General features: G+C 41.3%; 2 protein-coding genes across 2 annotated transcripts in view; one reads left to right on the top strand and one right to left on the bottom strand.

Moving 5' to 3' along the window:
• CCDC146 (coiled-coil domain containing 146) overlaps window positions 1–5,134 on the bottom strand; it is a 66,212-nt gene extending 61,078 nt beyond the window's left edge. Inside the window, exon 1 of the mRNA XM_077783647.1 lies at window positions 5,008–5,134. The gene's annotated coding sequence lies outside the window, so the exon portion shown is untranslated. The remainder of the gene's footprint in view (window positions 1–5,007) is intronic.
• A 365-nt stretch (window positions 5,135–5,499) lies between these two features.
• Window positions 5,500–13,939, top strand: part of FAM185A (family with sequence similarity 185 member A) — a 33,621-nt gene continuing 25,181 nt past the window's right edge. The window contains exons 1-2 of the mRNA XM_077783645.1: window positions 5,500–5,881; window positions 10,862–10,971. Coding sequence (XP_077639771.1) covers window positions 5,515–5,881; window positions 10,862–10,971 — 477 coding nt within the window. The 5' untranslated portion in view covers window positions 5,500–5,514. The remainder of the gene's footprint in view (window positions 5,882–10,861; window positions 10,972–13,939) is intronic.

Below are 13,939 nucleotides of genomic sequence, written 5' to 3'. Positions count from 1 at the left end.
ATAAATCAAGGACAATCAAAATTAAAACTGTAATAAGATTAAGAAGAAATTTTGAGACTATTTCTATAATATATCCCAGATCTTTTCAATGAAACAGTCAGTGCAATTTGGCATTGCACAGCCAGAAAGCTGACAGTTAAGAAAAATAGAATTTATTTTTATAATTATGGTGGGAAAATGGATACAAAAATGTTGTCACTTGTATTCACCTTTTAAAAAGTCACTAGTCTATAAAGGTAGTGAAAGTTAAACTGGCAAGTTTATTACTTTCTTCAGTACTGTTTGGAATTCCTTCAGGAACATTTTGACTTTTAGAGAGCTTTCAGTGTCTGTATTTGCTTATGGAAAAAAAAAAAGCAATTTCATGATCCCTCCTGGAGGAGTCAAAACATTGTGAAATAACTGTAAACATCATAGAGGCCAAGAAATAAACTCTGAGTTACTGCACATAAACATGCATACACATTTATAAATAGCAAGTGATTTTTCATCTGTAAAGAACTGATGAATATTTTAGCATATGCATTTTGTGTTTACGTCTGCTGTTGTTTTATTTGCTCCTCTCAACTTAGAATTTAGACAGAGGGAAAAGCACTGTGGCAGAAACTCTAAGTAGAACAATGCCAAAATGTGAGGGTTTCATGGGTGTAGGAATAATCATCAATACTTGTATGTGAAACATACAGTTGACATCAGTCAAAAATATACCTTCTCCCAGTACAGTAGTACCAAAGAGTCCTCACCAAGACTCCAGTTTCCTGGGCAACCAAACAAAAATCTTCTGAATCTGAAAAGTTTATAATTTTAAGTTAAGACACAACTATAGAAATCTGAGACAGAGAAAACCCTTTAGACAGCCTCAGCTAGTGTAACAAGCCCTTGTCTCCATGTAGTTTTAAGAGGGGGTAGACATAAACAAAGCATACATAGGTTTATGGGACATTAAAATAAGTTTAGCATTCTTCCATTACCCACTACATTACTAAATACATAATTCAGCTTATATAAAATTCGATCTATGAACTTTAAAAAGCAAAGTGGAAAATTTGTGTCATTGAAGTATCTGGTAAATAAACTGCCTAATTGAAATAGGAATGAAAGTTGTCATGATTTCTAACTTCATGGAGTAGCCCAACAAGTAAGGATGTTTTCAAACTGTAGAACTGCAAACAATATCACAGCCTTGATCCTAGACACAGAATTGCAGAGAACGGGAATTACAAGGCTGTTTTGGAACCTGGGTCAAATCAGGCTGAGAACTGTCTTGTGAAACAGCTTCAGGGCAGCAATAATAATAGAAATCTGAACTCAGATTCCCCAAATTAATTTCAGCATCTTTACTTCTGTCTCCCTCTAGCAAACAGCAGTGTTCATACACAAATCAGTGCAGAATCCGAGGTAGGTGACACTTAGCTGCATTGATTATTTTCATAGTGACAGGTGCAAAATATAAAATTTTATTCTGAGCATAAAGAGATGCAGGTCCATGTATGAAGACAAATCAACTATCTGCACACTTCCAGCCTGCAACTGGGTGCCTGGGGAGGGACAGAAGTACCCACCAGTCATGGTGTGGTGATGCATCTCCTTGAACTCACTCAAAACTTTCAGTATTGGTAAAATCCAGGGGAATAGAGATTTTCATTTTGCCTCAGCATGACATGAGTAACCAGCACTTCTTGTTGTTTTTGAATCTGGCTCCTTGATGTCACCTAGTTCTTTTACTGGATGAGTCACTGAATAATCACAACTTTTCAAGGCCACTAGGTTTGTTCCTAATGTTGAATCATCATTTGACAATTCTTTTTCTAGGCTGAAGCAGACAATCCACCTGCTGTCGCTGGCATGAAAGCCCTTCTCTGCCTTCCACTGTCCTCATCCTTCTCCAAAACCTTTTCAGTTTTACCATATCCTCTTCAAAGAGAAGGGATGAGACCTACAGATAGTAACAGGAGCACCACAGATTTATTCTATCACACAGTGATCCTCTTTCCTCCCCCTACATTTTTTAATGCTTTTTCCCTAATGTTAAAGTAGAAGACCTTCTGTTTTAAACAGGCAGAACCTGTGCTTCAGCATGAACAGATGTGTCTTTAAACAACAAAACCATGCCAACATTAAATGATGCTTGAATTTAAAACTACACCATGTACAATAGGACATTATCAAAGGCATGTGAATCAGAATGGATTGTTTGATTAGACTGCACAACCTCACTTTGGCAAAATGAGAGCACAACATAAACTGTTAACAATTTCTACCTAAACTGCTCAACAACTCCTGTCACAAGTTCTGCTGTTTTCCTTTGTTTTTAAATCTCTGCTATTTGGGATAGGACCACCCTAAGCCACACACAGACTTCATCTGCTGGAGTTCTAATTAGATATGGCTAAGATAAGGAGAATTCGAATGGTAAGATTTACTTCCATTTCACTTCCCATTTCACATGGTTTCCATGAGGAACTTACTTTCCTCAGAAAATTTCTGGTAGCGTGACAAACAAGAAAATCCCTGTAATCCAAACTATTGCATGCTGTGCAATGCTAAAGTACAGAGGAGGAAACAAACAAAACATAATTTGCCTAACTACTGAGCTCTAGACACACATTGAGAACTAAGAAGATTCAAGGAAGCATTTCAGAAATGCACCACTAAAAAAAAAAAAAACAAATACAAATAAAGGTGGCCCTATTTTCCTAAGTAAAGTCACATTATTTCTTCATTAAAATTAGAGCAAATGAGTAAAGTTAATCTTGTCCAGGCAGACTAAGGTTATACTCTGTGGGTACCTGCAGCAGTTTGTAGTTGTTCTGTGATAAATTCCAAATACAAAAGTTGGAAAAATGTATTCCTTCTACAGCCTCTCCTGTAAATACTTCTTATTTAATTCCTCTTTCCTTGAAATGTCTCCCTCACCTCAGCCTAAAAGTGCATCTGATAATGCTTTGGCTTAAAATCTACTTTGTATCACCTTAGAGAACTTCTATGAGTTCTAGAGTTTTTTGATCTTTTGCATAAAATACTGAATATTATTTGGCATACACCATCAATATCTGGCAAAATGGCAAATAAGGATTGTAATTCACTAAGAAATCATGCAGCTATCAAAAGAGTTCTAATTATATTTTCACTTATAAATTTAATGTAACTTTCTTTTCCTGCAAATGACAAGTCAAAAAATGAAAGACAAAAACAAATAAATAAATAAATATTCTTTCCCTAGTGTAGCATGCTACATGCTATACCTACCACTTGATCCAAACAAAAGCATGAAAGTTAAACAGAATTCATATAGCAAAAAATATAGATGACATAAGTAAAACATTAAACACATGAGATTTCATATGTATGGAGAAAGAACTTCTTCCCAGCAATTACTTTTTCTCTGTTTTGTTCAGTATTTTTAACCATGCATGCTTAGACTGTATCAAATGAGAAAACCCAACAGCAACAGTGAAATATAAACATAATTGAGGCTTAAACATCTTGGAACGGTTTCTTGAACTAACTTCTCAACCATGCAAAGCCTGACAATATTAAAGGTGATGCAGTTTACTGCTGATAAGCCTCTGCCTTTGTGAGGAGCAGCAAATACCAAGCTCCTGGAGGAGGAGGGGGCTGTGGGAAAGCAGCACTATCGTTCCAGAGGAGGTGGGAGTCAAGGATCAAGGGCAGCAGCACTGACCCAGAGGGAAAGGGAGGCAGCAGTGAGCCCCGCGGAGTCACCCAGGAGCGGACCACAGAGTTATTTGCTGAACTGGCTGTCATCTAGTGGAGTCATAGCACATTGCAACACACTTCTTACATATCTTTAACTTTCCCCCTGACAAACAATCTGACATCCAAATTTGGTATTGGTCTCAAGGGTGAGAATTTTGTAGCTTTTTTTTTCCCCAAAATCGACTATTTCTGAAGACTTGGGAAAAAAAAAACAAACTTCTAGCCTCTGTCACGTCCCAAGATATTTCTTGACACTTTTTTAGCTTTCTAGAATTCAATTTTTGTGTAGTAGACTATCATAAAACAGGCTAGCCCTTTGTGTGTTTAGCCTAAGGGTGTTTTGAGACTGAGTAATGTAAACCAATGCAATAATTTACCTTGATGGGCTTTATTGGTGAATATGAACCTTCATTAAACTTTCCACAGTGAAAATTACTGATAGACTGAAAAAACAGAGCAATCTTCCTTCTTGTTGGACACTGAGATGTCATTTAATATTCATAAATAATCAAAGCCAGACAATCACAGAAATGGAAATAGGGCTAATGAGATGAAAAGTATTTGATGACTAAGTATCATGCCTTCATGGTTATTTATGAAAAAGAAACACATGGAGTGCAAAAGGGAGACAGAAATTAAGTAACAGGCCCAGATTTCATTATTTCTTGTTTTGCAATCTTGCTAAGACAATGCAGCTTTCTGTGCATTTTTCCCTCTCATTATTGGCAGTAAACAACAACTATTACAAGAATTAAGCCAGATTGTACCTCATCTATTGCCCACATGCCCCACCTAATTTTTAAAAATTGTTATACGATGATAACGTGGGGTATGAAGTCCAGAAGAGTCTTTTAAACTTTTAATTAAGTGCTTCCCTACTTGTTCATAAACCCTGTAACGACAATTGTCTCATGGTGTATTTGCACAGAACTCAGGAAAATATTTGCTTGTCTTCAGAACCGCTAAAAAGCAGTACAACACCTAACACATTGACCAAAATTTAGTGACAGAGAGCAATTACGGTGCTTTGTGATACCACTTCAAAAAACCAACCAACAGAGCCAACAGATGTGTTAGTTTTCCAACACATCTGCCCAACTGCTTCTACCCCGGCTGACCGAGGACATTTCAGCAGCCGCGGGCTCGCTGTAGGCTGCGGCGCCCCGAAGGCCCGGCCGCTCGGGGCGCCTCACGCGCGACACGGCCCCGCCCGGGCCCCGCCCAGGGACCGCACTCCGGACCCTCAGGGCCTCCTCAAACACGGCTGTGGCGGCGCCCTCGACTTACTTCCCGCCTAGACGTCGGAGCCGCGACTTTGCTTTGCTTTGCTTTGCCTCACCCGGCCCCGGCCCGGTCCCGGTCGCGGTCCCGGTCCCCTCGACTCCCCCCGGCCGCCGCAGCGCCCGGCCCGGCCCGGCCGAGCGGCGTCCCCGTCGCTATGGCGACCCGCGCGCGGCCTCCCGCCCGCCTCACCGCCCCCGCTCCCGATTGGCTCCGTGTCCAGCCCCGCCGCCCAATAGCAGCAGACTCTCTGCAATGCCCCGCCCTCCCCGCTCTCCGATAGGCCCGCGGGCACGGCTGTAGTTCCTTCCGCGCGCTGTAGAACTACGGCTCCCAGGAGGCTCCGCGGCGGAGCCACAGCCTGTTTACCGGCCGTGCCGGTGCCGCTCCCCGCGGGCAGCCCCGCCACGTGACCGGCCGGGGGTCACGGCCGCCCGCCGGGAGCGGCCTCGTCCCGTCCCGTCCCGGGCTCTCCTGACGCGGCTCCCGGGCGCTCTCGCCCTGCCGGCGGCAATGAGGGCGCTGCCCCCGCGCTGGGCGGCCCTGGCCGTGCGAGCGGCGGGCGGGCAGTGGGCGCCGCCCGTCCCCCGGCGCGGTCGCAGCGGCCCCGGTCCGCCCCCGCCGCGGGAGTGGGCACTGTCGGTGAGCCCGCGGGGGCGGCTGCGGGTGCGGCTGCCGTGCCAGGTGAGCGTCCGCCCGCTGGACCCGCAGCGCTGCCCGGGCGCGGACCGGGTGCTGGTGGCCGTGAGCGGCGGCAGCCCCGGGCGGGAGCGGGACCCGGTGCGGGTGGAGCACGACGAGGCGCTGGGGCAGGTGGCGATCGTGGCGGACGGCGTGGACAGCAAGGCCGCCGTGGACGTCCGGACGCCGGTGAAGTTCGGTGGGTGCGGGGGAGGCGCACGGATCGCGGGGACCCCACCGGGGCTGGGCTGGGCTGGGCAGGCGCTTCGGCTGACGGCGCTGTGGGGAGCGGCAGAGCGCCCTCGCTAATTCAGACGCCCCGTTCTGAAGCTGTTTGCCGTGTGCCTGCGCTTCCTGCGTTTTGGGCACGCGATTTGTTGCTGGCCCTTTTGCCGCCGGTGGTTCGCGCTGAACTGGAGCTGGTGAGCGGCGCTCGGAGCGTGCGCTGCCGCCGGTGCTCCGCCGCTGCTCCCCGGCCCGGGCTCCGGAGCGCATCCCCGGCGGACCGGGCGCGCCTGCTCCCAGCGCCGGTCCCGCGGCGCCGCGGCAGCCTCCCGCTCCCTCCCAGCCGTGCTCGCTGGCTGGCTGCCGGTCAAAAAAGCCTGCAAGGTAACGGTGCAGATTAAATACCCAGAAGGGCTCCCTTGCTCAGTTCAGTCGTTGCATTATCTTTTGGGCACAGGGTTATTATCTGTGCAGGGTTTCTTCTATGCAACACAATTTGTGAGAGTAGCTAAACCAATAAACATCTCTACTAATCTGACAGTGAAGTTCTGACAGTGGCCCTGAGTTTAGGGAGTACAAACTTGGAGATTTGTGTTCAGTCATTAATGTGGTTTTGGTTTATTTTCCTATGGATTTGGGCAATTTCCTATACAGTGCAGAATGTTTCATCATGCTGGAAAAACTTTTTGATGCACAATGCACATGGTGTGTTGTTTTCTTAAAGTTATTAAAGACGGCTGCTTTATTTCTTTTAATGCCCTGCTGCTGTTGTGATACGAGAAACTATGAATAATCCCACCCTACTTACTCTTCATATATTTAATTTATAACTTTTGCCAAATATGATGTTACATACAGCAAAGATATTCTGCACCTTTTATCTTACCTTTCTTTTTTTCCCACCCTGTGTCTTAGGGAAAATTCTACAATGTTTTTTTTTTTTTTTCCTGTTTTCTGAACTGTATATAATTCAAAATGGAGAAGTCCTATGGGTTTGGCATAACATCATTCTCACATTTTCCAGTCTTACTCATCCCTATAATTTAATTTTTTTAAACACTCCTTATAACTGAAGGGATGTTTCTTAAATACACTTATCACAGCTTAGGGTCTGTTTTGTTTCCTAGCAACTAATATATGCACAAGTATTTTGTAACTAATTACAGAATATTTGTGCATATAATCTCTCCCTTCATGCCCTCAGTGTGCTTTGCTCTGTCAGAATTGTTGTACTGACTCCTACCATGACTCCAGCAGCCACTGCCCTGTCTCTGGTCATAAACAGATGCTCAGAGAAGAGTAGGAATAGAACAAATGTAAATGATATTTCATCTAGGCATTCTCTTAGCTGTCAACTGTTTTCATCACAGGATTCTCAGAGCCTGATACAGCTCAACTCCTCAGTGGATCTCTCTGCTGAGTGTCCCTTTGTGCATGGAAACAGTTTCAGGGTGAGAGCTTCATGGTAAACTCTTGTCAGAGTCCCACAGTTTCATTTCCTGCTACTTTATCATTTGAGTATGTGATATTCCAAGGTCCTCCTGCAATTTGTCAGTGAGTTTTTGACTAGTCTGAATAATTTGGTGTCATTGATAAAAGTTTTGAACCTTGCTATTTGTGCTGATTTCCAGCTTCTTGTACTGTTGAAGGTAATGCATAGCTTATAGCTGAAAGACAATATGGAACTAAGGCTGTTGTTAAAGATATCTGAAAATCCAAGTCTGTTCTCTCTTCATTGGCTCTGTCACTGAACTGCAGCTGGATTTTCTTCTCCAAGAGTCTTGTAGTCTTGACTCTTACCTGAGAATTTTCAGTTGCTACCTTACAGTGCTTCTTTTTATTTTTTTTCTCCCTTGCTTGGCAAGCACAAAGATTATCTTGGCTTGTCTGTAGCACATTCACAGAGTCCATCTCATAATTACTGAGACTCAAACAAACCCAGTGTCCCGTTTATTACCCTTCAATTCTCTGGAACCAGGTGTGTCAGGACACTGTAGTCTTTTACTATTTCAGTTTCTCCAGGGTCTCTGAGTGACTATTACAAGTCACTCCAGAGCTGGTTATTCTTAAGGTGTGGAATTCATTGTGTCAAGATGGAAAGAATTGTAGCTTTCATAAAGGATTTCAGTGTGAGGAATCTTCCTGAAAGTCTTGATCATGAAAAATTAAAGCATTTCATAACAGCTTTCACAATTTAGGTTGGAGTTTATCCAGGAAGCTGCAAGTTATATAAAGCTCCTTAGAGCCTGAATGAAGAGCATGTGTGGAAGATGCTGAGCTTAAGTATGCTCTAAGCAGCTTAGTAGGGCAAGTACCAAAAGATCCTCAGTTTGTCTTAGTGTCTGGTTTTGAGCTATGTATAGGATTTCAATATCATACATGATCTGATAATCCTCTCTGATACATCCAACCTTCATCAATGACAGATGTCAAGGAACTTCTGTTTAGTTAAGCTTATTTATTTTTCCATGTGTTAATTAAGCCTGAAACCTTCTGGTTACTGTACATTGACTGCATGAGTATGCAGAAGTAAACTGAACTGAGGTCTTGCATAACCATAATTTGAGATAATTCTAGTAGTATAGGGCTTCTGAGTAATCTGAAAATAAATAATTATCCAGTCTATTCCAAGTATTATAGTTTAAGGCAGCTTAATAACTGGAATGCTTAAATATCCTGGAGTACCCCTGCCTACATTCTGATACCAAAGTGTTTATTTTTTTCCTAAATACCTTAATTTCTGATACAAGTCTTTTACACCACAAAGATCTTAATGCATTCTTTGTGGTTTATGTGGCTAAAGTTGGCTTCAGCCCTTGCCTTTGCTAGGGAGGAATCAAACTGGCTATTTTTGGAGTTTTGGCACCGAAACAGATTGTATCTTGTTCCTCCTTGTTAAAATTTCATTGGCAATATTATCCAGCTTTCAGTCTTCTTCTTTATGGAGTTGTTTATCCTTGGTTTGGGAACTCTGAAGAGAAGAGACAGAGGGGCTCAATTACTTGTCCATTAATTTTTGTTATGTAAAGGCTAGCGAAGTAGCATGACTCTGCTCAAAGTGTATTTCCAGAATTCCCTGGTACTTCTTAATGACTTTTTTATGAATTTCCAGACTTCCAGGTCCTTTTTTAACACCCGCTTTGATAGCTAGGATTACACTACTAAACCACCTTTTCAAATTATGGCAATAATATGTTCTACAGGATCAGAAGTTTTTAATTAACCTCATTCTTGTAAAAGTCGTAATGAATTTGTATCATGGCTAAACTGAGCACTCTTGAGTCTTTTTCTCATCCCTTTTGACAGAAGCAGTAAGAGCAGGAGGGTTTCAAGCTGATTGAATTCAAGGATTTGCACAGGCAAACTGGCTTTTGGGACTCTCTTCTCAGAAAGCAAAATAGCAGAAGTCTTGGTTGTAGACCTTCCCAAGCACCATGCTGTTGTCCAGTGGGTGAACTGAGCAGTCTGGGCAAGACAGCTTGTTCAAAAACAACATTGCTTTCCAGTCTACCTTTTGTAACCTCTTTTCTTTTTTCTTACCTTTGAATTTGGTCTACATCCTTCACTAAATTTAACTTCTTGGCTTACTGCAGCTATGAGCAGTATGCTTGCTGCAAAGATGTTTTGTTTTACCTCTGTCTCTTGGATTTTCCTAGTTTGCCAGGTGACAAGACTTCTATTTGTTGTTAATCGGAGCTCTCAATCTCTCTTCTTCATGGTCTGCAAGCTTATTGTTGTCATGGTTCCAGGAGGCAGGACAGGAGGACCCTGCTGTCCTGGGCAGCAGTGTGACACTATTGATCTTCAGGCTCAAGGTTCCCAAGGGAATTCCCAAGGTCTGACTTGGAATCTCTTCAGGGCAAAGCTTGTTTTGCACATTCTGGTTATTCTTTTCATCTTTCTGGTAACTTTAGCAGGCAGTGGCACAGAAGGAAAGACTTTCACATTTGCTTAAATGAAGGTTTCTTTACCAAATCTCCTTTCTTTTAGGGAATAATAGGGCTCACTGTCTCTTAGCCCTTCAGTTGTGTCTTGCAGCAAACATTTCCGATTGCTCTTCAATTTTTCTTTTTCTTTTTACCTTTTATCCTTAGAAGAACACAATCACTTTTTTCCTCTCCTGCCTTTACCTTTTGCCAGCCACTATGGTGGTCATTTATACAAATGATTATAGAAAAGATTATTAATATAGACAGAATCCCCAGACTGTACATTCTCAAACTTCTTCCCATTCCTTAAACCCAGGGGTGAGACAAATGGCAGAAAAATGCTTTTCCTGCTGCTGCATCTTATCTACAAGACCTGGTGATTTTTTCTTTGTGGGAGTCTATGAACAGTAGCAAGGTGAGGTGACTCAGACTAGAGGTGAACATGCTTCTTCAATGTCAGGCTTTCCAGAAGGCTGGGGAGAATTATGCACACCAATGCTTCTACGCCTGGTTTTGGGTTGTGCTGCTGGCTAGTGGAGCAGCAAAGCCTATGTGTTTGTGCTGTTGAACGTTTTTACTCAACATGTGGCCTCAAACACCTGCCAACCTTCTATCCCAAAATGTGTGTCAAGGTGCCCAAGTGTCTAAGTAGAATTTCTAATGGAATTGGTGGCTAGGGTAGATAGGAGATGGAGGTGGAATTAAAGAAGAGAAAAGATGAGACTTCACTTGAGGTTCACACCCTGCTTATTCCTTGCCACAGGTTAGTCATTCATCTTCGTAATGTTCTCTCTTGGAGTTGGATGGCTTAAACACTGGCTTACTAAACTTTGTATTCATAGTTGATAGTGACTAGTCATGGTGTTCAAAGTGTGTGGCCAAACACAGCAAGCAGGTTTTTTAAGTAACAAAGATGCTGTTCTTTTTCTGTACTATGTGTGGTTACTGTATAACATGATCAAATACTATGTTAAAGGTGTCTGACTTTTTTCTTTCTGTTGCTAATAAAACTCTTTTAATTCTAGATTTGGATATCAAAACTTCAGGGACTGGCTGTGTGAAGATTCAGAAAATAGAATGTGATAACTGCAAAATAGAAACAGAGAAGGGGACTAGTGTCTTGCAGTCAATAAAGGTACAAAAAGGGATTGTGTGGTGGGATATAGTGTCAAAGCTTAAAAACCAGTTCTGGAGTTGAGAAGTGCTCTGGTATTTCTCATTGCAACACTCATATTGCCATATGCACAGCACCTCACCTTTAATTATTGCATACAATTGCAGCACAAAGTCAAAACTAGTAAATAACAAGGAGTCAGAAGTCCATGTCTGTGATAGCCAAAACCAGCTGAAACAGTGACAGCTGTAAGCCTGATCCCTATCTTCCCTACCCCTCAAAGAAAAAACAAAATAGACTGGGATTTCCTGTCTAGTAGGTTAATAGTTATGCCTGCTCAATCAAGACTTTGCAGCTTGCTGCTGATTCTTTTTGTGTGTGTTTTTTTTTGTTTGTTTTTTAATAATTGGTATATCAAAACTGTTGACAATCCCTGTAAGTTAATTTTCAATCAGAAGTTACACATTACATGTCCAAAATACCTGACTGAAATATATCTGATATATACTGTATGTATCATAGGCATGAGGTTGTTTTTTCAGTCTTAAGGCTTCAAGTTTGCTGACATAAGCTACTGTAAAATTAATCACAGTTTCTCTGATTTAGGTGCTATTTGGAATCAAATTTACTTGGGTTTATTTGGGATTGAACCTGCAGGAATTTGTATAAATTCAAGAGAAGGGTCGATTTTTTTGAGATATGAAAAATTTTTCAACATTTTTCTCTATTGTGGTAAGACATGATTTTATAACAGAAGCAGGGAAAGCTGAGCTTAGGGAGGAGTGTAATATACAATAGAGCTAGGTGTACTCTACAGCTGGGGAACTATAGACAGCTTGAACCTTCCAGATTGTGTAATTGACCATTCTAGTCTAATACCTGAAATCTCACAGAAGTTAATAGTACTATGTGATGCCCATCTAAAATTTTCATTAAAAATTGTTATGTAGTAATGAAAATGACAGGTCATGAGAAAACAAGGTGGTTTTGGCCAGTAAAAATGACAGTAATCATGGCATGCCATCGCATCAAGAATTTTTTTGTGATGTCATGGAAATAGATGGTTTTGAGGAGACTGCTAACTTACCTTCTGAGAATCTTGTCTCAAATACAATCCAAGAGGTGAAATATCTTGAATTTTAAAAATTAAGAGCTGGGTTTTAGTCTAATCTTGCTTTTAAGTACTGTAGTTCTAGTAAGATGACTGAACTAATTTTTTCTAATAAAGCTTCAGGAATTATGCTCTGTATTATCAGAGAAGCAGAATTATTTGGGAGAAAAAGAAGTATGAACCTTCAGGGTTTTTCCAAAACTACTGAAAATGTTATGGACCAGATGCTGTAGTGAAGCATAAGAGACAATTCCCTTTCTGGGAATTTACTGAGCAAACTGAAGTGATAGTGCCCTCCCCTGGATGGATTAAAGCTCTTTTAATGCTGGTTTGCTGTTATTAACATCATTAACTAACAAAGCAGGAAATGCTTTCTTTACAGAGAGAAAAAATATGTTTGATAAATGATTTTAAATGAATAAAAGCTGGTCATGTAGGGATTATTCAAGAGGACCAGCAAACAGCTTCACAACTGCTAATTTTCTTAACTTGCAAGAAGTTGTTAGTATAAATTGTAATTTTAAAAAAAGCTTTTTTATATATATACAATCTATAGTGTCTTTACAATAGACTTAGGGATTTGACATCTGCTTTGCTTAATCATACATACTAGTAATTGAACAGAAAGGAGAAGTCTCTATGAGGCTTTTAATGGATTTTGTCTGGCAATTTTGCTGTGGTACATGTTACCCAGCCAGTGAGATTTATTGAGGGTGGTTTTATTGAATTTTTTTTTGTTTTGTTTGGGTGGTGGTTGTTTTTTAGTTGGCTGAAGTCCAGTTCACCCTATCCCTTCCAAGTCTCTAGGTCAACTAATAGCAACAGTAATTCCAAAACACAGTTATGGCATTTTGGTCTTCTTCAGAGTATGAATTATTCACAAATTCTTGATGGAGAAAGCAGTGCTGCTTCTTTTTATTTTTTTTTATGTTGTTCTTATGATAACAATGCCACCAGGAAACCCTTTAATTATGCTTCCATGTTCCTCAATTACTTCTGACTCCTTGACTGTGCTGGTGATAACAATAATTTCCAGGCATCTCACTCACACTGGTGGGAGACCTGCTATGCTTCCTCACCACACACCACCTCTGAGCCCGATTCATCCTGCACCAGTGTCCTTCTCTTCTGAACAAATTTTTCTGCTTTTCTGCTGACATCTGTTAAGGTCCTGACAGCCTTTTGCCTCATCTTCTTCCAACTTTTCTCCATTGCTTAGAGAAGCCCTGTGATAAATTAGTGTTTTTTTCTTTCAGCTGGTGGAGTAATTCCTCTTGGTGAAAAAGCTGTTTGACCATTGTAATTGGTTTCTTCTCTCAGCAAATCCTTCTGCCTGTTAGGTGTCTCTAAAGATTTCTACCTCTGAAAGCCTGGTTGTTTTTTATTAGGAAGATATTCTAATAATTTGGAATGGGGGGAATTAGTGTCTATGTTGTGGATTTTTTTTTATTTTACTGAACTATTAGTGGCCTCTCTGAGCCCTTGCTATACACTAGTTTTTCCAATCTTGCAAGTTCCCATATTCTCCTCAAGTTACATATTTGGAGGATTTGCTGTTTAACCAGTATTCTGATAACAAGCATGGTGTACCTGCCTCAAAGGAGCTGTGATGACAGATTGAAATATTAAATTCATCGTGTTACTGTATAAGGAGAGAACAATCTATTTAAATCTGATTTTTTTCTCTTTTACAGATGGCTGTATTTTATTCTCAAGAGCTGATGGGGTTTTTTTTTTTGTTTTTTTGAGATTGATTTATGTGTATTTCTGTACTTTTTTTCCTCTTGTTGGTTGTATGCAGCAACAGCTGAAAGGTGTAAGGGCTATAGAGCAGTTTTTACTTGAAACCTGGCTAATTTGTTAAAAACTTGAGTTTTG

This window comes from Lonchura striata, chromosome 5, assembly GCF_046129695.1.
Source record: "Lonchura striata isolate bLonStr1 chromosome 5, bLonStr1.mat, whole genome shotgun sequence".
NCBI lineage: Eukaryota > Metazoa > Chordata > Aves > Passeriformes > Estrildidae > Lonchura > Lonchura striata.
This window is presented reverse-complemented; position numbering and strand designations above follow the sequence as displayed.